The sequence below is a fragment of the Chaetodon trifascialis genome, chromosome 7 (genome assembly GCF_039877785.1).
Source record: "Chaetodon trifascialis isolate fChaTrf1 chromosome 7, fChaTrf1.hap1, whole genome shotgun sequence".
Taxonomy (NCBI): Eukaryota; Metazoa; Chordata; class Actinopteri; order Chaetodontiformes; family Chaetodontidae; genus Chaetodon; species Chaetodon trifascialis.
Genome location: NC_092062.1, coordinates 1108280 through 1132886, shown reverse-complemented (window position 1 = coordinate 1132886; position 24607 = coordinate 1108280). Strand labels below are relative to the sequence as shown.

Here is a 24607-nt window from a genome sequence, read left to right as displayed (position 1 = left end):
CAGGGGAGAATATGAGAACAGTAAAGTGTGAAAGAGGACGGAAAAGGGAATTTTCTTTTAGTCAAGTGAAGATGCTTAAAAGGGATAGTATCGCTCTGCTGGAGGTGAGAACAGCAGAGGCCAGTGAGAGAAGAAAGAAAAGGAAAGGGAGCTTACAAATCAAAGACAGAGGGACAACACAGAAGACATTATTATGGCCTTGGTTTCTCTTCTAATCTATCTGCACATCTTACTTTTCTTTATTATTCTGGAAATTGGACATGCCACTGAAAAGACCACCAGAGTTCTGGAAGCTACAGCCCCAGGAGATATAGTCATCGGAGGAATCTTTCCCATTCATGAAGACGTAGACAAAGAGAACAACTCCTTTGCACCCCACCTAAAGCCATGTATCAGGTGAGTTCAACCAAATTTAATGTTTTGTTCACTTTAAGTCTGTATTTATCCCTTTTGACTCTGATTCTTTAGATGCAATTAACCAAACCTCCAAAATTTCTCCATTAAATGTTAATAACTTGAAGATGTCCCATGAGTAACTTGGAGACAAAACAGCATGATATACAATATCCCTTAGAGGTGGAAGAGGTCATCAAAGCCCAATTTAAATATACTTAAATAAAAAAGTCCTACATTCCAAAATCTACAATAGTAAAAGTACACTATAAAAGTAGTACAATTGTATGCTGTGACTGTTATATTATTATACAACCCTGTTTCCAAAACAAAAACAATGATATTTCTCAGGTTCAACATTTGATGTGATGTCTTTGTGCTATTTTCAATTACATATGGGCATTAAAGCATTAAGTTAACAAAGTGTTCCATACAGTACACATATTAATAAATAATTCAATGTACACAACACTGGGGACACAAATACAGAAATAAAGCGCATAATTAAAATGATACAGGAAAAGGACAGGAGGAAAAGAATAGAATAAAACACTTAAGAAAAATGGAATGTTTAAAGATTCTTCCTAAAAGCCCTAAGGTTATCATTAACCTTGAGATTGCCTGCAGGGGACACACCACTGATTGTAACTGTAGTTTGTTCAAGATGGTGCTAATTGTAACTACTTTGCACATACAAAATAATGTTCACTTAACATCCACTTACTAGCTCTATTCTGGACCTTTCCATCACATCTCACATTTTTCATCAGCGGAAGCAAAGGTGAAAAACATGAGATGTGGTTCAAAGTTCTGGAAAAAGATACTAACTGAACCTTGAGTTAAGATTATTCTGTCTACAATTTCTACAACTACAATTTCTAAGGTCTAGAGTAAATTTTCACCCTCTTTTTAGTCTGTTGGGTAGTTGAATCAGTTATCCTTATAATGTATAGCCTATTTTTCATAGAGATGATATGTTTGTTAAATTATAATCTGCATAAAAACTAGCAACTATTAATATCAGTTAAATGTAGCATGGTGAAAAGTACAGTATTTCTCTCAATAATGTATGGAATAAAATCAAATGTAATAAATAAGAACAGGATGATGCAGCCTAAATTAGAAATATACAGCTAACATTACACTTAAGTACCATACTTCAGGTAATGTAATTACCTAGTTACAATTAGTTACAATTAAATAGTTACATTCCACAACTGATGTTATTTTTTTCTTCTAAGATGTCATTTTGTTTTAAAAGTAGCGGGGAGACAAAATTTCTTCCTTGGATCAAAGTATATAGGTTTTACTTATTATGATGAAAGCTCACTATTGTGTCACTCATCTGATACAATTTTGGAGGAGTTCAGCTTTGATCTGGTATTTAGAGGTTTGAAGTGAAAGAAAGAGCTTGACTTTTGAAATTTTTATTAGTAACTGATTTTCATTAGAAAGTCATATTAGACTTGAAATTAAAATAGTAGTTCACTCTCTATCACATCTGTAATGTGTTTATTATTTGTTGATGACACTGTACTGCTCACACAGGTTTCAAGACAGAGGTCTGGTGAAGGCATTGTCGATGATCAATGCCATCGAGATCATGAATAAATCCCCTCAGCTGGCCGATGCCAACATCACTCTGGGCTACCGGATCGTGGACTCCTGCTCTGATGTCAGCACAGCTCTGAGAGTTACCGCACAATTCACCCAGCAGGCCAACTGCCACAGAAGAAACAACACTTCTATCTGTGGCCAGCCAGTCACGGCTGTTATAGGGGCCTCTTACTCTGAAACATCTATCGCCATTGCCAGGCAACTGACTCTCGAGATGATTCCTCAAGTAAGTTATGAGAAACAGGAAAATGCTGTTGACTTAGTGAGGGAGCAGGTAGGAGTCCTGTGGCAGGAATGATGGACTTAGTGTTGACTGTTACAGGGAACTGGCAGTTGATAAACGGCACCTGGACCTTTTATCATCATAAATTGTCTGCTGATGCATGACTGACTGTGTAATTGAATTACACAGACGAGGAGAATTTTAATGTGAGGCACAACAACATAACATAAACAGTTTCATCCTCTCTGACTGGAATTATAGTGATTACAGAAGGAAATACCTCTTGTATTTTGACTTTAATGTCTTATTGGCACTTTAAATCTGTGTATGTGTGTAGAATTTTTCATACTGTGTTCAGACACTTCGCTACGGAGCCCTTAAAGTGCCACAAAGAAAAAAAAGCATATTGTGCACACGAGATACTGAAATGTGCGTACGTTTTAGCTAAATCATGCACTCGAGATACTAAATCGTGCACACGAGATACTAAAACATGCTTTCAAGATAGTTATTTCCCACGCTTTGACTTGTCCATGCATATGGCTCTCCATAGTGACTACTTCAGATGTTCACAGTCACAAATGTACTCAATATGCACTGAGCTACTGTCATGCAGATAGGTTGTTTGCATACCTAGTTGTCCCTTTCCAGAATGATTTACACTCGCAATATAATCAAATTAACTTACCAATACTTTAAGTAGGTGTACTTGTAGGTGTAGTACTTCGACTCCGGCTGTCTATTGTATTTGCCGTCTATCTGTATAAGTGAATGAGTTAATTAAATCGAGTGCACGATTTAGCTTAAAGGTACGCACGTTTTAGCATCTCGTGCACACGTTTTAGTATCTCATGCATACGTTTTAGTATCTCGTGTGCTCAATTTAGTATCTTGTGCGCACAACATAGTTGTAGGTGCATTTCCACTGTGAGAGACAGAATCTAAAAAAAAAAAAAAATCCAGAAATCACATTGTATGATTTTTTTTAACAATTTATTTGTATATTACCGTGTCAAATAAGAATTTGATCACTTGAGTCAAACAATTTTAATATTTGGTACAAAAACCTTTGTTAACAATTACCGAGGTCAAACGGTTCCTATAGTTCTTGACCAGGTTTGCACAAACTGCAGCAGGGATTTTTGCCCACTCCTCCATACAGATCTTCTCTAGATCTGTCAGGTTTCAGGGCTGTCGCTGAGCAACACGGCGTTTCAGCTCCCTCCAAAGATTTTCTATTGGATTTAGGTCTGGAGACTGGCTAGGCCACTCCAGAACCTTGATATGCTTCTTACGGAGCCACTCCTTGGTTTTCCTGGCTGTGTGCTTTGGGTCGTTGTCATTTTGGAAGACCCAGCCACGACCCATCTTCAACGCTCTGACTGAGGGAAGGAGGTTTTTGCCCAATATCTCACAGTACATGGCCCCGTTCATCCTCTCCTTAATATAGTGCAGTCGTCCTGTCCCCTGTGCAGAAAAACACCCCCAGAGCATGATGCTTCCACCCCATGCTTCACTGTAGGTTCAATTCAATTCAATTCAATTTTATTTGTACAGCGCCAAATCACAACAAACATTGTCTCAGGACGCTTTCCATACAGAGCTGGTACAGACCGAGCTCTTTTATCTACAGAGACCCAACAATTCCCTCATGGGCAAGCACTTGGCGACAGTGGCGAGGAAAAACTTCCTTTTAACAGGCAGAAACCTCAGGCAGAACCAGGCTCTGGGTGGGCAGCCATCTGCCTCAACCTGTTGGGTTAGAGAGGGAGAGCAAGAGAGAGAGTGAGACAAAGAGACAGAGATAGACAGAAATGCACAGTAACAGTGACAGTGGATGTAATAACAGTAGTAGCAGTTGCAGTGGATGTCAGGCAGGGCCAAGACAGGAGACGCAGCTGCAATCCACAATCCAGATTCAGCCACTGTCCACGGGAACCGTGACGATAAAGCACAGAGACTCCGGGGAAGGAGCTAAGTTAGTAACACGCCGTGGTAGGACATGAAAGCGTGCAGATGGAGAGGGACAGAAGGACAGAGGAGCTCGGTGTATCTTTGGAGGTCCCCCAACAGTCTAATCCTATAGCAGCATAACTAGGGGCTGGTCCAGGACAAGCCTGAGCCAGCCCTAACTATAAGCTTTATCACAAAGGAAAGTTTTAAGCCTACTCTTAAATGTAGAGACAGTGTCTGCCTCCCGGACAAAGACTGGAAGATGGTTCCACAGGAGAGGATCTTGATAGCTAAATGCTCTGACTCCTGTTCTGCTTTTGGAGACTTTAGGAACCATAAGTAGGCCTGCATTCTGGGAAGGCAGTGTTCGAGTGGGGTAATAAGGTACTATGAGCTCTTTAAGATAAGAAGGTGCCTGGCCATTTAAGGCTTTGTAAGTAAGGAGGAGAATTTTAAATTCTATTCTAAACTTTACAGGGAGCCAGTGCAGAGTGGCTAATATTGGAGAAATATGATCTCTCTTCCTGGTTTTTGTCAGAACACGTGCTGCAGCATTCTGGAGCAACTGGAGAATATTCAGCAACGAATTTGGGCAGCCTGATAGTAAGGAATTGCAATAATCCAGCCTGGAAGTTACGAATGCATGGACTAGTTTTTCTGCATCATTTTGAGACAAAATATGCCTGATTTTTGCAATATTACGTAGGTGAAAAAAGGCAGTCCTTGAAATTTGTTTTACATGGGAGTGAAAGGACATGTCCTGATCAAAGATAACGCCCAGATTCTTTACAGTGGTGCTGGAGGCCAGCACAATGCCATCCATAACTGCTATGTCATCAGAAAGTGACTTTCTAAGATGTTTAGGGCCTACTACTATAACTTCAGTTTTGTCTGAGTTTAGCATCAGAAAATTGCAGATCATCCAGGTCTTTATGTCCTGAAGACATGCTTGTAGTCTAGTTAACTGACTGGTTTCTTCTGGCTTCATTGATAAATATAGCTGGGTATCATCTGCATAGCAATGAAAATTTATTGAGTGCTTCCTGATAATCTTACCTAAAGGAAGCATATATAAGGTGAATAGAATTGGTCCAAGCACAGAACCCTGCAGAACTCCAAAGCTGACTTTAGCAAGCACAGAGGAGTCGTCATTAACGTGTACAAACTGAGAGCAATCTGACAAGTAGGATTTAAACCAGCTTAGCGCAGTTCCCTTAATGCCAATGAAGTGTTCCAGTCTCTACAATAGGATACCAAATGCAGCACTAAGATCCAATAAGACTAGTACAGAGACAAATCCTTTATCAGATGCAATTAGAAGGTCATTTGCAGGGGTGGAAGTAACGAATTACAAATACTCACGTTACTGTAATTAAGTAGATTTTTTGTGTACTTGTACTTTTAGGAGTATTTTTTTCAAGTGTGTAATTTTACTCATACTTGAGTACAATTTACACCATGTAATCTACTTCGCTACTTTTAAAATCATAAGTCGCTACTGAGTACGCCCAGAATATGCCCACAATATTCAAACCTTTCATCTTTGTAGCCAATAAGGCTGTCCGATCGCGACCGCACCAATTAACCTATGACATAAGGAGAGGACAACCCAGCTGCAGCAGGCACAGGTGTCCGGAGGTAACATATTACCTACGCAGCGGAGTGGAGGCTAATTTATGGATTTGGAGACAACGAAACTAAAATGGAGACAGAGGACAACACTGTCAACAGTGAAAATGATGAAGACAAGACGGAGGACGAGTGCCCGTGGCCGTACCTGGAGGAATTGTTCATGTACAGAGGGAGAAAAGGAGACAGCGTTCAGATGCAATGCAAACTTTGTTTGACCTCTACGGTGATATCAGCTTACAAGACTTCAGCGTCTAATCTCAAAAAACACATTGCGGTAAGAGGATTTCCAACTATTCTTGTATAATAATGCTTTCTTATTTTTCATCTGTTAAGGTTATTAGTTTGGCTAAGATAAGTCTGCAAAGATGTTGTCACTGCCGTGGGTTAGCCTGATATTAAAATAAGACGGAGCTAGCTAACGTGTGCGCGTACGTGCATGCAAAATTGAGCTACAATTCTTAGCTTGATATTTGGACAACCACCGTCATTACAATAAATTAAATCTGTAGTAATTTAATACTTACAGGCCTACGTTCAACAGGCTTATATTTTGTGCTAGAGTGACGCTATGTTATATGAAACTAGAGCACAAATTGCATCCATTGAAAATTAACCATGTCATGTTAGCTTGTCAGTAAGGGGGTGCTCCAAATTTAGGCCAACTTTTAGCATGGAAAACAGGGCACGAGCAAGGGTTCCCTTGTCTTCTTACTTCAAGATACCTTATAAGTGTTACCCCTTTACACACACCTCCACTTCACTCTAATCCTTTGCAGTTTTGTTCAAAACCCACCCGGTTATTTTGCGTGCGGTATTTATGTAATCTCACTTATTCTATTTTGTTATTCCTGCATATTGGGGTCCTTAAACATTATTACAGTTGGATAAATTAGGGCTGACTGGAAAGCTGCGACTTTTGTGGAGTCAGTGAGCCCAAATGTATTCATGTGTGCCATGTGTTTACACTCAGAATACTCATTTCATTGCAGTAATTTCACTGTATAAGGAGAGCTGTTTTTGATGAAAAAACTGGCACACAGTGCTGAGCTGCATCTCAAATTAATCTTCAGGTTCCCAGTTGACATATTCGTATATCTATTGGCCTATTAACAGAACATAATTTGGATTGTGTTTATATGTTAGCTCTATGGGTAGCATTTTTGCATATTTGATCCCTTTCCTTAATTTAGTTTTGATATATACATATATTTTGCTCTATTTGTTTTTTTAGGACCACAATGATACTGGATTTTTTGGGCTGACAGCCTTGACATACATCAAACATCTTGAAACGACGGAGCATGAGCAAAAAGAGTCATCTGATGAAGATGATTTCTTCTCCAGACCAATCTCCAGAAGGCTGCAAAGTCCAGTTGAGCTTGAAGGTTATCTTGCTTGTGCCACAGACACCATGGAGCTGCTGCACTCCTTCTCAGCCATTAAGAAGCTCTCTCTCAAGCTGAATACAGCTCTGCCTGCCTCTGCTGCATGTGAACGACTTTTTAGCTGTTCTGGCCTACTCTTCACAGCCAAACGAAGCCGGATAGACTCCGTTAACTTAGAAAACCAGCTCCTGCTGAAACGGAACAAAAGATTCAGAAAGTGAAATGTGACAGAAATGCTAGTATGTCTAAATTTAAGACACTTGCCTGCCTGTTGTTCACAGTGTATTGGGCAAAGTTTAAACTGTTCTATGCAGGTTCAAAAACATTTTTGTCCTTCTTTTAACAAACAAAATGCCTGCTTTATATCTACATTTGTTTACAAAACAAATTGCTGAAGTTTTCTATACATTGCTCATCTGAGAAATGTGCTTTGAACACTGATATTTTATACAGGTGAATCGAATTGAATGCCTGCTATTGACGACGCAATAAAACATTCATTGGTTAAAAAGTAATTAATACTCTGAGTAGTTTTTGAGAAGAGTACTTTGTACTTTTACTTAAGTATTTTTTTTAACACCAGTACTTTTACTTGTAATTGAGTACAATTTAAGCAATGTAACAGTACTTGTACTTGAGTACAAATTTTCAGTACTCTTTCCACCTCTGGTCATTTGTAACTTTAACCAGTGCTGTCTCTGTGCTATGATGCACTCTAAATCCTAACTGGAATCCTCAAATAAACTATTTGTTTAGAAAGTCGCACAGCTGATTGGCAACTGCTTTCTCAAGAGTTTTTGAGTGAGAGAGAAGGTTGGATATCAGTCTATAGTTGGCTAAAAACCCTGGATCAAGAGTAGGCTTTTTAAGTAGCGGTTTTATCACAGCTACTTTAAAGGACTGTGGTACGTAGCCTGTTGATAAAGACAGATTGATCATGTCTAATACTGAAGAGTCAATTAAAGGTAATACTTCTTTAAACAGCTTAGTCGGGATGGGATCTAAAATACAGGTTGATGATTTTGATGATGAAATTATTGAAATTAGTTGTCGAAGGGCGACAGGACTAAAGCAGTCTAAAACTGCGACAGGTTGAGGTATGGTGTTCTTGGGATGATACTCCTCCTTCTTCCTCCTCCAAACACGGCGAATGGAGTTAAGACAAAGAAGTTCTATTTTGGTCTCATCTCACCACATGACTTTCTCCCATGACTCCTCTGGATCATCCAGATGGTCATTGGCAAACGGACCTTCAGACGGGCCTTGACATGGGCTAACTTCAGCAAGGGAACCTTCCGTGCGCTGCATTTTAAACCATGATGTCTTAGTGTATTACTGATGGTCTTCACTTTCCTTAGCATCATTGATACCCCACGAGGTGAGATCTTGCATGGGGCCCCAGTCCAAGGGACACTGACAGTCATCATTAGCTTCTTCCATTTTCTGACGATTGCTCCAACAGTTGTTCTTTTCTCAACAAGCTTCTTGGCAATTGCCCTATAGCCCTTTCCAGCTTTGTGAAGGTCTACAATTTTGTCTCTTGTGTCTTTTGACAGCTCTTTGGTTTTGCCCATGTTGGTAGTTAGACTTTTGACTGACTGTGGGGTGCACAGGTGCCTTTATGAAAGTAAAGAAAACAAGAAAACAACCTCAAACAGCTGCTACTAAATTAGAATCATGAGCAGAATGGAGTTGGACTATTTAAAAGCAGCATAGTAGGTCTTTGCGGGTCAGAAATCTGTCTGATAAGCAAGTGATCAAATACTTATTTGACACAGTAATATACAAATAAATTGTTAAAAAAAAATCATACAATGTGATTTCTGGATTTTTTTTTTTTTTTTTAGATTCTGTCTCTCACAGTGGAAATGCACCTACTATGAAAATTTTAGACCCCTCCATGATTTCTAAGTGGGAGAACTTGCAAAATCACAGGGTGACCAAATACGTATTGACCTCACTGTATATAGAAAATGTTGTTGTTCATACATATATAAACATCAATTTTGAATTCTTAAAAATAAACAACAAAGTTTTCTTACATTTCTATACGGAGCCCCCACACGTTTACTATTTTGTGTGCATGTTTTAGTATCTCGTGCGCTCAATTTAGTATTTCGTGTGCACGTTTTAGTATCCTGTGCACACGATATAGTTTTTTTTTCTTCGTGGCAATTTAGGGGCTCCGTATTTGTACAGATTTTAACATTAATTATTACAGAGCCCCTAAAGGGGCATGAAGAAAAAAAAAAGAAAGAAGAAGAAAAAAAAGGAAAACAAGCAGAAAAAAAAAGTTTCTGGTCACCATGACGACGGATCACGTTAGCGCAACATAGCATTTCCGGTATTCAGTTCATACACTGCTCGTTAGCTGCGGCTTCTGGAGTCCAGGATGGCTGCAGGAGTGGATCTCTATGGTTTCTTAAAATCACAAAATATACAGATCAGATGAGACACCTTAGCCTGCCAGGTAACCTGTACACCGGAAATGCTATGTCATGCTAACGTGATATGTATCTCGAGCGCACAAGATACGTATCTCGAGCCAACATGATAAGTTTCTGGAGCGTACGTGATCCATTGTCATGGTGACAAGAACCTTTTTTTCTACTTTTTCGTTCTCCCCCCCCCATGTCCTTTTAGGGGCTCCGTAAATTATCCATATAAGCAATTCTAAAACAATTATTACTAACCAACACAGACAGGAAAACTTTTTGTTCATAATAAAATTATTAGGGCAACCGCCATGATACAGCACAAACGATCCACAATTTGTTACAGGAAAGGAGACAGGTCAAATATGTCATAAGCAGAAAAGCACATGTAACTAAGAATCTTAATGAAGGCTGCATTCCACTTAAGTGTCCCATTTTCAGTGCTCTGGTATTGTGACTGCTTGCTCAGGTTTTGGGAGACATTTCGGTGGAATGGAATCATCCTTATGCTGGGATCAGACTAAGCAGATCTAGCCCGAATTTGATGCGATTTTGAGGTGAGGTGAGGTGCCCGTACAGAGCTAGGATACAATAAGACAATACCCATTCCAGCAACAACCTGTTCACCCTGCTGCCATCTGGCAAGTGATACAAAAGTATGTGCTACTGTACCACCAGATTACAGGACAGCTTTTTTCCTCAGGCTGTCCGACTCCTCAATTCATCCTACGCATTCCACCATAAATAAATGACATTGTACATATATACATAGTGTACATGCTCTCTGGGTATATGCATCTATAGGTATATGTCTATATAAGTAGGCTATATGTATACATGTTACTGCGTATATCTGAATTAATGATTATTTTATTTTATTCAATTCAAATTTAAATATTTTTATGTCATGTTTGTGTCTAGCGTGAAGGAGCTACACATTACATTTCATTGTGGAACCCTGTGTTGTAAAATGCTAAATAAATGAAAACTGATCCTTGAACTGCCACCTTATCGTGGTGGAGGAGTTTGAGTACCCGAATGATCCTAGAGGCTATGTTGTCCGGGGCTTAATGCCCCTGGTAGGGTCTCCCAAGGCAAACAGGTTCTAGGTGACGGGTCAGACTAAGAGCAGTTCAAGAAGCCCCTATGAAAGAAATTAAAGCAAGGAAGTGTACGTCGCCCGGATTGGCGTCACCGGGGCCCCGCCCTGGAGCCAGGCCTGGGGTTGGGGCTCGCAGGCGAGCGCCTGGTGGCCGGGTCTTTGCCCACGGGACCCGGCCGGGCACAGCCCGAAGGAGCGACGTGGGCCCGCCTTCCCGTAGGCCCACCACCCGCAGGAAGGATCAGAAGGGGCCGGTGCTATGTGGAATGGGTAGCAGTCGTGGGCGGGGGCCCCGACGACCCAAACCCTGGACAACGACTCTGGCTATGGGGACATGGAATGTCACCTCACTGTGGGGGAAAGAGCCTGAGCTAGTGCGGGAGGTTGAGCGGTACCGGCTAGAGATAGTCGGGCTCACCTCCACGCACAGTCTGGGCTCTGGAACCCAACTCCTTGAGAGAGGCTGGACTCTCTTCTACTCTGGAGTTGCCCGCGGTGAGAGGCGGCGAGCTGGTGTGGGCTTGCTTATAGCCCCCCAGCTCAGCCGCCATGTGTTGGAGTTCTCCCCGCTGAGCGAGAGGGTCGCTTCCCTGCGCCTTCGGGTTGGGGATAGGTCTCTCACTATTGTTTCGGCCTACGGGCCGAACAGTAGCGTAGAGTACCCGGCCTTCTTGGAGTCCCTGGGAGGGGTACTGGAAAGTGCTCCAACCGGGGACTCCATTGTTCTGCTGGGAGACTTCAATGCTCACGTGGGCAGCGACAGTGACACCTGGAGGGGAGTGATTGGGAGGAACGGGCTCCCCGAACTGAACACGAGTGGTGTTCTGTTATTGGATTTCTGTGCTAGTCACAGTTTGTCCATAACGAACACCATGTTCAAGCATAAGGGTGTCCATCAGTGCACGTGGCACCAGGACACCCTAGGCCGGAGGTCAATGATCGACTTTGTAGTCGTATCATCTGACCTTCGGCGGTATGTCTTGGACACTCGGGTAAAGAGAGGGGCTGAGCTGTCAACTGATCACCACCTGGTGGTGAGTTGGATTCGCTGGCAGGGGAAGAAGCGGGACAGACTTGGCAGACCCAAACGTACGGTGAGGGTCTGTTGGGAACGTCTGGCGGAACCCGCTGTCAGGGAAGTTTTCAACTCCCACCTCCGGGAGAGCTTCAACCAGATCCCGAGGGAGGTTGGAGACATTGAGTCCGAATGGACCATGTTCTCCACTTCCATTGTTGATGCAGCCGTCCATAGCTGTGGCCGTAAAGTCGGCGGTGCCTGTCGTGGCGGCAACCCCCGAACCCGGTGGTGGACACCGGAAGTAAGGGATGCCGTCAAGCTGAAGAAGGAGTCCTATCGGGCCTGGTTGGCTCATAGGACTCCTGAGGCAGCTGATGGGTACCGGCGGACCAAGCGTGTGGCAGCTCGGGCGGTTGTAGAAGCAAAAACTCGGGTCTGGGAGGAGTTCGGGGAGGCCATGGAGGAGGACTACCGGTCGGCCTCGAGGAAATTCTGGCAAACCGTTCGGCGCCTCAGGAAGGGGAAGCAGCTTTCTGTCAACACTGTTTACAGTGGAGGTGGGGAGCTGTTGACCTCGACTGGGGATATTGTCGGGCGGTGGAAGGAATACTTCGAGGATCTCCTCAATCCCTCTGTCATATCTTCCGTAGAGGAAGCAGAGACTGGGGACTTGGAGGTCGATTCATTCATCACCGGGGCTGAAGTCACTGAGGCAGTTCGCAAGCTCCTCGGTGGCAAAGCGCCGGGGGTGGATGAGATCCGCCCTGAGTACCTCAAGTCTCTGGATGTTGTAGGACTGTCTTGGTTGACACGCCTCTGCAGCATCGCGTGGCAGACGGGGACAGTGCCTCTGGACTGGCAGACTGGGGTGGTGGTCCCTCTTTTTAAAAAGGGGGACCGGAGGGTGTGTTCCAACTATCGGGGGATCACACTCCTCAGCCTCCCTGGTAAAGTCTATTCCAGGGTACTGGAGAGGAGAATCCGGCCGATAGTCGAACCCCGGATTCAAGAGGAACAATGCGGTTTTCGTCCTGGCCGTGGAACACTGGACCAGCTCTATACCCTCCACAGGGTGCTTGAGGGTTCATGGGAGTTTGCCCAACCAGTCCACATGTGCTTCGTGGACTTGGAGAAGGCATTCGACCGTGTCCCTCGCGTCATTCTGTGGGAGGTGCTCCAGGAGTATGGGGTTGGAGGCCCTCTGTTGAGGGCTGTACAGTCCCTGTACAACCGGAGCAGGAGCTTGGTCCGCATTGCCGGCAGTAAGTCGGACCTGTTCCCGGTGCATGTTGGACTCCGGCAGGGCTGCCCTTTGTCACCGGTTCTGTTCATCATTTTTATGGACAGGATTTCTAGGCGCAGCCAGGGGCCGGAGGGGGTTCGGTTCGGGGGCCGGCAGATTTCGTCTCTGCTTTTCGCGGATGATGTTGTCTTGTTGGCTTCCTCGAGCCAGGACCTTCAGCATGCGCTGGGGCGGTTCGCAGCCGAGTGTGAAGCAGCTGGGATGAGAGTTAGCACCTCCAAGTCCGAGGCCATGGTTCTCGACCGGAAAAAGGTGGCTTGCTCCCTTCAGGTTGGGGGAGAGTTCCTGCCTCAAGTGGAGGAGTTTAAGTTTCTTGGGATCCTGTTCACGAGTGAGGGAAGGATGGAACGTGAGATTGACAGGCGGATCGGTGCAGCGGCTGCAGTAATGCGGTCGCTGTATCGGTCTGTCGTGGTGAAGAAGGAGCTGAGCCGAAAGGCGAAGCTCTCGATTTACCGGTCAATCTACGTTCCTACCCTCACCTATGGTCATGAACTTTGGGTCATGACCGAAAGAACGAGGTCCCGGATACAAGCGGCTGAAATGAGTTTCCTCCGCAGGGTGGCGCGGCGCTCCCTTAGAGATAGGGTGAGGAGCTCTGTCACCCGGGAGGAGCTCAGAGTAGAGTCGCTGCTCCTCCGCATCAAGAGGAGTCAGCTGAGGTGGCTCGGGCATGTCTATCGGATGCCCCCTGGACGCCTCCCTAGGGAGGTGTTCCAGGCATGTCCCACCGGGAGGAGGCCCCGGGGAAGACCCAGGACACGCTGGGGTGACTACGTCACTCGGCTGGCCTGGGAACGCCTCGGGATCCCCCCGGAAGAGTTGGAGGAAGTGTCCGGGGAGAGGGAAGTCTGGGCGTCCCTGCTCAGACTGCTCTCCCCGCAACCCGGCCCCGGGAAGATAATGGATGGATGGATGATCCTTGAAACCTTGACCTTTAATATTGTCTTCACCCCCAGGCCAGCAGGTCCCCATAGTTCCATCATTTTTATGCAGTTGGACATATAACTGGAAATTATTCTTCTCCAAAATGAAGTATTATAACTAAGTTCAGGAACAAGACCACACCTCAAACACACCCTTATTAGGCACCAGGGTATTTAAGTGCTCCTGATTCATTCATCTCCCCTTCGACTTGTTTTCTGCACAGTCTCGTTTTCCGCAATCCAACTCTGCCAGCATATCCGACTGCGCTCAGACGATCTCAGCTCACAACCCTTACAATTCCGCTCGCTATTGAAGCATCTCTTGTTGTTCATTTACTTCTCATCTATAAACACAAATGTTCACGTTTAGACTTGCACCATACTACTCCGTATTCTAGGGTGCTGTGCTACAGTACAAAACACTCTACTTAATTATCTATACCTTACCAATTCCATTGGCAACATTATTTTATACCCCCCTTTCACACAGAAAGTACATGCACGTAGCCAATATTTTATATCTTGCACATTGTTGCGATATCACTATCTATACTATATCTACCAACCATCCCGGCACACAGCCATGTCGTATATTTCCATCCAACCCCTCTCTTCTTCCACCTCAAATGCAGTAAGACCAATCAGTCTGGTCCACCTCAACCCATCCACTCCTTCAAATGAAATTCATTTCGAAGTCCATACGAACCCATCCGTGATTAGGTAAGTTTAAGACTAGGTAATCAAGCTTTGCCCCATGATCCTTCACTAATCCCAGAAATGGGCTATGCAGCCACAGGCTTCTGGATTCATCATCACTTCTGCCGAATCTTATCCAGAATCTGGATTTCAATCCGAACCATACACAGGTCACTCATTGCGCATCCACGCTGCTTCCCAGCAGGGTTTTCCCAAGCACATTCTTGGCCTTTGGTCTTCACCTTCATATCTTGTGTATATCCGAAACAATCCAAGAGACGTCAGAAACACCCATGCGCATCTGTCATCTGGAAGTTCTTTCGGGGCTTAACTGAAACCCAAGAACATCTGAAGAAACAGCTGCCCCACCCTGGGTCTCTGCCGTCCCCGGTTTCCTCTCGTCCCCAGATCCGTGACCCTTGAAATCAGCCAACATCAAATATCGCACCCTGTTCATCCAAGAGTCTACCATCCATTCCTTCATTCCCTCATTCCTTACCCATTTCCCTTAATTCTTCTTTAACCTCAACCCTTCATCCCTCATCCCTCGACCCTCATTCTTTCATCCCTCCTTTCATCATCCCCACTCTCCTTCATCCCAAGACATATCAAATGACTGTAAATTTGTATCTCTGTGGCGTGGTCTATGTTAGGAAAATAACATTATTGCTTTCCTTCTCTCCAGATCAGTTATTCATCAACTGCTGTCATTCTGAGTGATAAGAGCCGCTTCCCTGCCTTCATGAGGACCATTCCTAATGACAAGCATCAGACAGCTGCCATGGTCAGTCTTCTCATCACCTATGGCTGGAACTGGGTGGGAATAGTCACGACAGACGGAAATTATGGCCAATCAGCTCTCGACTACTTTGTGTCCCAGACTTCTGAAAATGGGATCTGTGTGGCCTTCAAATCAGTCCTACCTCAGTCTGTAACCAGTAAAGATGTCTCTTCTGCTATCACACAGACTGTCGAAACCATCTACAAGAATCCCAAGGTCCAGGTGATTGTGTCCTTTGCCAAGCCGAGACACATGATGTTCCTTTACCAGGAGCTTAAGAATCAGATGCTGAAAGCAGGACAGAACATAAAGTCAATGAGAAGAGTCTGGGTGGCCAGTGACAGCTGGTCCTCCTCCAGCTCTGTGAAAGGTAACTTAACTCTGGAAGACATAGGACACGTTGTGGGCTTTACTTTCAAAAGTGGAGACCTGTCATCATTCAATGAGTACCTAAGCAGGCTGGAGGCAGCTGGACATGACTACACAGGGAATAACTCCTTCATGCTGGAATTCTACACTCAGCTAAATGCTAATAAAAGCTCTGGAGACACAGAGCTGGTGTCTAAAGCAGTGAACACCCTCAGAGAACACACTCATGGTGATACTATCTTCAGTGTTGAGATGGCTGTGAACTCCATCGCTCAGGCTGTGGCTTCCATCTGCAAGACCAGAGACTGTAAAACACCAGGCACAGTGCAACCCTGGGAGGTATTGACATACATGCAAGTGTGTGTGTGTGTGTGTGTGTGTGTGTGTGTGTGTGTGTGTGTGTGTGTGTGTGTGTGTGTGTGTGTGTGTGTGTGTGTGTGTGTGTGTGTGTGTGTGTGTGTGTGAGTTGCATTTGAGAGGTCCTCAATGTTAGGGTGCAAATAAAGGTTTAGGGTTACAGGCAGCTAGGATTAGGGGTAAGGTTACGTTCAGATAACAGCTAAGGTAAGGTTTCACTGTTTAGATTAATCACATTAAATATGATACCTTGGGATGCTTACCATGACTTACTTACCATAGGCTGAGACAATTGGCAGCCTCTTTTTCATATATGTGGAGCTGTTGGAACAAATGTTTTTCTATATTAAGACAACATTTTCCAAAAACCTGTTGCTACTATAATCTCTCCAAATACTGTACAAATGTCCTTCCAGGCTTCCCAGATGTGAACAGTTGTGGATTTGGACAGCCACTTTCTGTGGACTTATGATACAGCCCAACTGCACCACATTTATTTTTCAAGACATTTGTTTTGTTATTTTTGATGTGAAAGTTTATTGGTATAATGAGATTTGTTTTGACACAGACAGAATATGCATGACACAATTTTGATTACTTTGTTTTACATACACATAAAAATAGAAATTGAAAGAAATAAATATTTGAAGCATTTCAGAGCCATTAGCAGAATGGCTTTTCAACCTAATCAAAACATACCTCTGGAAAACCTACTCAAAGTTGATTTTCAAAAAAGAGACCCAATCCCAAAGTTTGCAGTCTGAAAGGATAAGTACTCAGACCCTGAAACCGAACACACACACAGTAAAGACAAAAGAGTATGTCCCTGCACATAGAGTGATGTAATATACTTGATAAATGAAATGTATCATGTCCTATAGGTGCTGAGAGCTCTGTGGATGCAGGAGTTTAAACTTAGAGAAAAGAGGTATAAATTTGACAGCAGAGGAGACATAAACATGGGCTATGATGTGACAATGTGGAGGTCTGATGGAGGGAACATCCATGTCCATGATGTTGTAGCTGAGTATCACCCACACAACAATAACTTCACCCATACCAACTACAACACCACTCAACATCTCCAGGACCTGAAGGTGAGCCTAAAGCTGACTTGAGCAATACTAAAAATACAGTACAGAATACAGTAAGAACACAATACATTTCATTTTAAAAAATACAAGAAAATGAATGGTCTATAATCATGGTTTCTTGCTTTCTTCAGCACATCATCTCAAAATGCTCCAATAGCTGCATCCCTGGAGAGTTCAAGAAAACAGCTGAGGGTCAACACACTTGTTGTTATGAGTGCATCAAGTGTACTGAGAACTACTACACTAATAACACAGGCAAGACCCCTACATACCCACACTGGATGTCACTGGATACATTTATATGCACAATGGCTAATAGTCATGTGAGTCTGGCTCAGCTAATTTGCTGACATGACACCATTTTCACATTACATTAAGTTATGTTTTAGGTGATCATATAAACTCTACTGTTGTGCTTCTGTGCACAGAAACCCAGGTGGGACCCCAATCAAGGTGCATTGATGAAGGACTGTGTTTCCATCACAGTAAATAAAAGTAAATGGTTGGTCCTCTCATGCCATGCAGCTCCTTTTTGACCAAGGAATTAAGGAACAGGAACCAAACACAGGGCACTTTTGTGCAGTCCTGTTTGTGTTTGTACCACTTCTGAAGAGTTTGGCAAATATGACCATTAAATGATCAGAAAATGTTGTTTGAGACACGTTTTTGCATATGAAAAGGCAACAATACAGTCACAGTGCTGTTCTAGTAGTTTGTTTACATTGTTCATGTAGTCTAGTCTGAATTGTGTGACATCCGAATGGATGTTGCAAAGAAGACAAGAAAAGCGGACAGTCTGAGGTATGTTTCTTGGTTAATTAATCCTGTCTTAGCACGTAGCTACATTGAACCAAATAGCCATAAAGTTAAGTTTTTCTTCTATCATTCACTCATTGGCTCTATTGATTGCCCCTCTCTAGCTTGCTCACTCTCCCATTTGCCCACACTTCATCTCCTTATCTCACCCTGTCTCAGCTTTCCTCATCCACACAGCTGCCACGATCTATATGGCTAAAAATATCACTGAATGTATCCGTGGTATGCAGACAACCGTTGTAGTATAAACAGAACCTCTGGCGTGCACACTGTCCACATTCAAATCCTGTCAGTGCTGTAGCCATCTCGAGGCTCTGTTGTATTTTGAAGCAGCATTATACTGTACATCAGGTTAGTTCCTTGGCCCCCAGAGCAAGGACTCTGAAGCCTCTTGATGAGAAAAAAAAACATCCTCAAGACTAATTACACACCATGTAATGTCATCAACATGCCTGCTCACTGAATTCCAAATACAATGACCCACTCTATACACATATGGGCCATATCAGACAGTATGAGATGTACTAGGGAGATGGCAGAGTAAAGTCTGATTGATGTCCAGTATGTGTTAAAGGTACTTGTGCATGCGATGCGCATGCGATGTGTGCATGTGTTTTATTCTGTACCTGTGCTTGTGCTCCTTCTTTTCTGCAGATATGGACCAGTGTCTGAGCTGTGACACAAACACAGAGTGGTCTCCAAAGGGCAGCTCCACCTGCAACCCCAAAGCCCTGCAATTCTTCTCCTGGAGGGATGGCTTTGCTGTAGTGCTCCTGTCATTTTCTGCCCTGGGTATCCTCCTGACTCTCCTGGTGTCAGCTCTGTTTCTACATCAGCGTGACACTCCTGTAGTGAAGGCTGCTGGGGGGCCACTGAGCCAGACCATCCTGTTCTCTCTGACCATCAGTTACATCAGTGCCATGCTGTTTGTCGGCAAGCCCAACAGTTTCCAATGTAAGGCTCGACAGGTGCTCTTTGGCATAAGCTTCACTCTGTGTGTCTCTTGTATCCTGGTTAAGACCCTGCAGATCCTACTAGCCTTCCAGTTTGACCCTGAGCTGCAGGGGGTTCTCCGGAGACTCTACCAGCCTTATGCCATCATCAGCATCTGTGTGGCCTTACAGGTAACTACCTGCATCTGCTGGCTGGTCCTTAAAAGCCCATTTAATCACATCATTAGGTATCCAACTACTCTGCTAGTGGACTGTCATGAGGGCTCATATTTGGCCTTTGGGGTGATGCTAGGCTATATTGCTGTCCTAGCTTTTGGGTGTTTCATCTGCGCCTTCAAAGGGCGCAAACTGCCACAGCAGTACAACGAGGCAAAATTCATCACCTTCAGTATGTTACTCTACCTCATCTCCTGGCTACTCTTTGTTCCTGTTTATGTAACCACTTCAGGAGTGTACCTGCCAGCTGTGGAGATGGTGGTCATTCTCATCTCCAATTATGGCATCCTTAGCTGTCATTTCTTCCCAAAGTGCTATATAATCCTTTTTAAGAAAGATCAAAACACCAAGAGTGCTTTCAGGAAGAATCTGTATGATTACGCCAGCAAAACCACAGATTGTATCCCTGTGTCAGGGAGTTCAGTGTCAGAGCGAGAGTTCAGTGCTCAAAACTTCATCATCAGTCCCTCATCGCTCTCTGTGCCTGCAGCCAATCCTCTCAAACCTGCTGTGGTGACAAACTGCAGAGATGAAACCAGCTGCACAGGTTTGCATAGAGGCTCAATCACACAACACTGCCTCAGAAGGAGCACCAGCATTTAAACTTTTTATAAAATCAGAAATCATTTATATTGAACTGTATATTTTGCAAATTTATTATACATTATAGATTTCACAAGATCTCTGTCCCCATTTCTGTGTTTTCAGAAGTAAGAAGTCAGTAAGGTCTGCTTATGTTCCATTTGCCTTTATGACAATATATCCTGGATACCTTAAAGAAAACAAGCCCAAGTGTACATACACCAGGAATCATGTCAACTTTAGACAGAAACCAAAGTAGCAGAATTGTGATTGTGTAAATGGTGTATTTCAGCAAGTCAGATGTAAGGTCACTTTCAGCGGCTTTGACTCAGAGGTCTGAGAGAATCCCGTCATTATGAAAATAACTGCTAAAAAAGCCATGAAGCTCATGATAATCATCATCATCATCATCATCATCAGGATATAATTCAAATTAAAATGTCTCTGTGGCAATACCATATTCATATTAGAAACCTGGACATGTGTACAAAAACATAAAAGAGGTGGAACATGTAACATATAGAATAAATATGGGTGAACATCATCATCATGTGTAAAACACAGCTCACTAGTTGAAAAAAAAAACTAAAAAAAAACCCTACTTTTTTTATTTCTTCTGATTTGCTGCCCATCCAGAGCCTTGTTCTGCCTGAGGTTTCTGCCTGTTAAAGAGGAGTTTTCCACTGCCACTGTTGCCAAGTGGTTGCTCATGGGGAAATTGTTGGGTCTCTGTAGATTATGGTATGAGTATGGCCTGAACCTGCTCTATATGGAAAGTGTCCTGAAACAACTTCTGTTTAATATAAATAAAACTGAATTCAGTTCAAATCAAGTCAGTTCTTGAGTCCAAGTGGTTTGGGGCAGATGATAATGATATTCTCTGCAGGCATTCCTGTAATCAAATTCACGAGAATGGGATGGACATGAGGTTGTAGTGACTTTGACCTTTGACTAAAATTGAATTGGTTGGGCCTTGACCCCAAGTGAAGGTTTGTGCCAAATTTGAAGAAATCCCCTCAAGTGGGGAGAATCGGAAAAGTTTCAAATAGAGTACACAGAACACATAAGTAAAATACAACATTTTAAAGGAGGGCTCTTAAGGGGCGGGCTGCACGGTGGCGCAGCAGGCAGTGCATGTGCCTCACAGCAAGAAGGTCGCCGGTTCGATTCCCGGGTTGGGCCTTTCTGTGTGAAGTTTGCATGTTCTTCCCGTGCATGCGTGGGTTCTCCGGCTTTCTCCCACAGACCAAAAACATGCTCATTAGGTTGATTGGTGACTAAATTGTCCGTAGGTGTGAGTGTGAGTGTGAATGGTTGTGCCCTGCGATCGGCTGGCGACCGGTCCAGGGTGTACCCCGCCTCCCGCCCGTTGACAGCCGAGATAGGCTCCGGCCCCCCCGCGACTCCGAAAGGGATAAGCGGCATAGAAAATGGATGGATGGCTCTTGAGGGCAAATAGTGACCAAGAAATTGAAGAAATGTAGCTTGGTCCCAGGCCATTATGGGCTTTGTATACAAGGAGGAGGACCTTAAAATCAATTTTAAATGTTATGGGAAGCCAGTGCAGAGCAGCTAAAATTGGACAAATGTTCTCTTGTCTTGGTTCTGGTAAATAGTTTTGAGTCTCTAAGTGCGTTTTGTTTTTTTGTTCTTTTCTGGGAGACCAATAAATAATAAATTACAGGTATTGAGTCTGCCTGAAATAATAAAGGTATCAACCCGTTTTTCAGCGTCTTTTTGCCATATAAAAAGCCATACTTTAGCTACCACCAAGGTTTAGAATTTCATATTTAATCCAGTGTTACGGTCGGAGACAAGGAAGGCCAGGACCCAAAAATGCAGAGATGAAAACCAATCAATTTATTAAACAAAGTAGCAACAGAAATCTCCCGAGAACAGGGAAAAAAGCTCACAAGCTGAAAAAACAAAAAAATCACCACAACCAGGAGAAAACGGTATCAAAGACAAAGTAACAAAATAACACAAAAAACAAAACTCACCAGAAGAAGGCTGGGAGAAAAAAACACAAAATGCAAAACTAAGGGCGACTTTGAAAAATCTCACAGTGAAATATCAAAAGGAAACACAAAGCACTCAGGAGAAGCGAGAGCGAGAGACGAGCCGATCAATCAGGAGAACAGCACACTAGAGAAGCTGAAACAATAGTCCGGCACCAGAGTGAGGCACGAGGCAGCTTAAGAAGCCGAGTTGATTAGCAGATGAGGAACAGGTGCACCTCCGGAGCCAGCTCCCCTAAACGATCGGCCCGCCCCTCTCTCCCGCTCCAACCTGCCGTGGGCGTGAACACAAAGAGCAGAATCAGAAAACACAACAGTGACAAAACTACAACCATCACATCCAGGAGGTTAATTTCCCAAGATCATTGAACAGGATCCCTCATTTTGTTTCAGGGTCAACTAGTAGGATTTCAGTTTTGGTTTTAGTTTCAGTAACTTATTGCATATTCGTTAAATGTGAGATAGAGTAACCAGAGGGTCTACAATGAAGTAGGAGGCAGACTCAGAAGGCTCAGCTGAAGGTCCCCATGGCTGGACATTTTAATTAGAGGTGCTTCCAGGAAAGTGCAAAAAAAAAAAAAAAAAAACACTACGCAAAAACTATAAGCATAAGGAACTGAGAAGTAATTAACTCATTACAGTACAACTCACAAAATAACAGCACAAGCCGTGGTAGCTGCTGTGCATAACCTTCTCTCTCTGGCCTCTACAGACAACTCCTTTTATCCTTCCTTCTTCCTCCATTAGAGGTAACAGGCCCCTACCATTCTCTCTTCAGGGTGGGAAAACAATCTATCCTAGACCCAGGACATAACACACACATCAGACAATTTCTTCCTGAAACTCACATTTTCCACGAGACTCGAATACACAGCCCAATGCACCATTCTCAGCCATACCCACCAGAAATCTTTAATGATCTCAATAATATCGGCAGCTTCCCTCCTCTGACATGGTAGCATCCCTGACCTCACTAATGATGTCACCAACTCTATAAAATGCCAGGAATTGCTGAGCGGCTCCCTTTCCCACCATGGTTTGCTGCACCTGGTAAGACTTTAAACAAAGGACATGTGCTTAACTGAATAATCTAACAATGCTGTTTACAGAAAATAATAAAAGTAACTGAAATACCGATAACTTGTGTCTGTCATTGCTATGTTAACTTGATTGTAAGGATGATGGAAAAATAACGCTAAACACAAAACAGACCCGGGATAGTACTGTGTACTGGCATTATCACATGAACTTTAGAGTTAACATAAAGTAATGAAACCAAACAAACACTGTGAACAAAGAAATGGTTATAAAATAAACATGTACTTAAGTGGCAAATGGAGTGGTTAATCCACTTTGTCACAGTTTACTTATAATCTTCAGGACATGACAAATACCCACTTTAAAAATGAAGGTACAGGAACAATACATGAGATGGAGGAGTTACACTTAATGATAGTCTTACAAAGCTCAGTTAATGTGGTGCAGGTGAATTTTGCATTGGTTAGATCTTTTTTCAGGGTTTGCTGAGGTCATATGCCTTCATATCAGCAGCAATGCTGGCTTTAACTGAAATTACTTTGTTATTGAAGAAGGATGCGAGTTCTTCCAAATTTGATGCAGAAAACTGGGAGCAAGTTGGGAACAGTGTTGAGTAGCTGGTGAGGGGAGAATATTATCTTATACCTTTCAGCAGCCTCTGTAATAACATTGTGTTATGGGTGCCGGAATTTTTTACCAAAGAAACAAAAAGGAATTCTCTAAAACAGAAAGAGTTCAGCGATAATAAAACAAAGAGTGCTCAGTTCATCACCCAGATTGCATCTATTTCAAAATTCACAATATATAACATTTCTGTCTCTGTTTTAATATATAACTAGTACACAAACATTATTTTTGTACACCTTTTGTGTAAGATGCACACATATACTTGATTCTATTTTGTATTCATTTTTTATTGTCTATTTGTTGGTTTTCTATGTCTCCTTCTTTATTCTTGCCATTATTTCTGTCTGTAACAACGTAATTAATCTTTCAGCTATTATGCATGTATATGCAGAAGTCCGAATATAAGTAAATAACCCTAAAACTGGTTATGCAAAAGAAACCCAATCATCCAAAACCCTGTATTCTGCAGAAATCAAACCACCAGCCACAGCTGTCCCATAGCTTCAGTATGTCATGTGACATCTTCTTAACCTTGAGTGGAGCAACAGTATTTAAAGCAGTTTACATGGTATTTTTTTCAAAATTTCAACATGTAATTTTGTAATTTCAGTCAGTGTTTCCCGTTTCGGAGCCACGGCACATATTTTACATTAGAAAAATGACAAGACACACCACCAAACAAAAATGCCGCAAAAAGTATATTTATTGAAATATAATGAAAATCTAGTCTCAATTTACTTACTCCGTGTGAAACCTGGCCCTGTTAAGTTGAACACAAAGCAATTCTTGCAAAAATTGAAGAAAGACACGCAGGAAGACCTGATTGGTGCTCTAAACCTCAGAGCACCAATCAGGTGAAATTGGATAATCTTCCACGGCACACCTGATGATTTCTCACGGCACACTTATGTGCCGCAGCACAGTGGTTGGGAAACACTGATTTAAGTGAAGTTATAGCAGTGTCTTTCAAACTATCGCATAATCTTACAGAGCTTTGCTTTGACCTTGCCATTTAGGAATCCCTTTTGAACCAATATTTCCCTTTGTTAAGATTAAGCTGGCATCAAAAAATA

The 24607-nt window shown here is 43.1% G+C and overlaps 1 protein-coding gene across 1 annotated transcript; it reads left to right on the top strand.

The window, feature by feature from the left end:
* Positions 1-193: 193 nt before the first annotated feature.
* gprc6a (G protein-coupled receptor, class C, group 6, member A) lies at positions 194-19872 on the top strand. The gene is made up of 6 exons (XM_070966998.1): positions 194-396; positions 1942-2236; positions 15369-16172; positions 17072-17287; positions 17416-17539; positions 18755-19872. Exons 1-6 carry the CDS (start codon positions 194-196, stop codon positions 19870-19872), a joined length of 2760 nt encoding a protein of 919 aa, XP_070823099.1.
* Positions 19873-24607: the final 4735 nt, after the last annotated feature.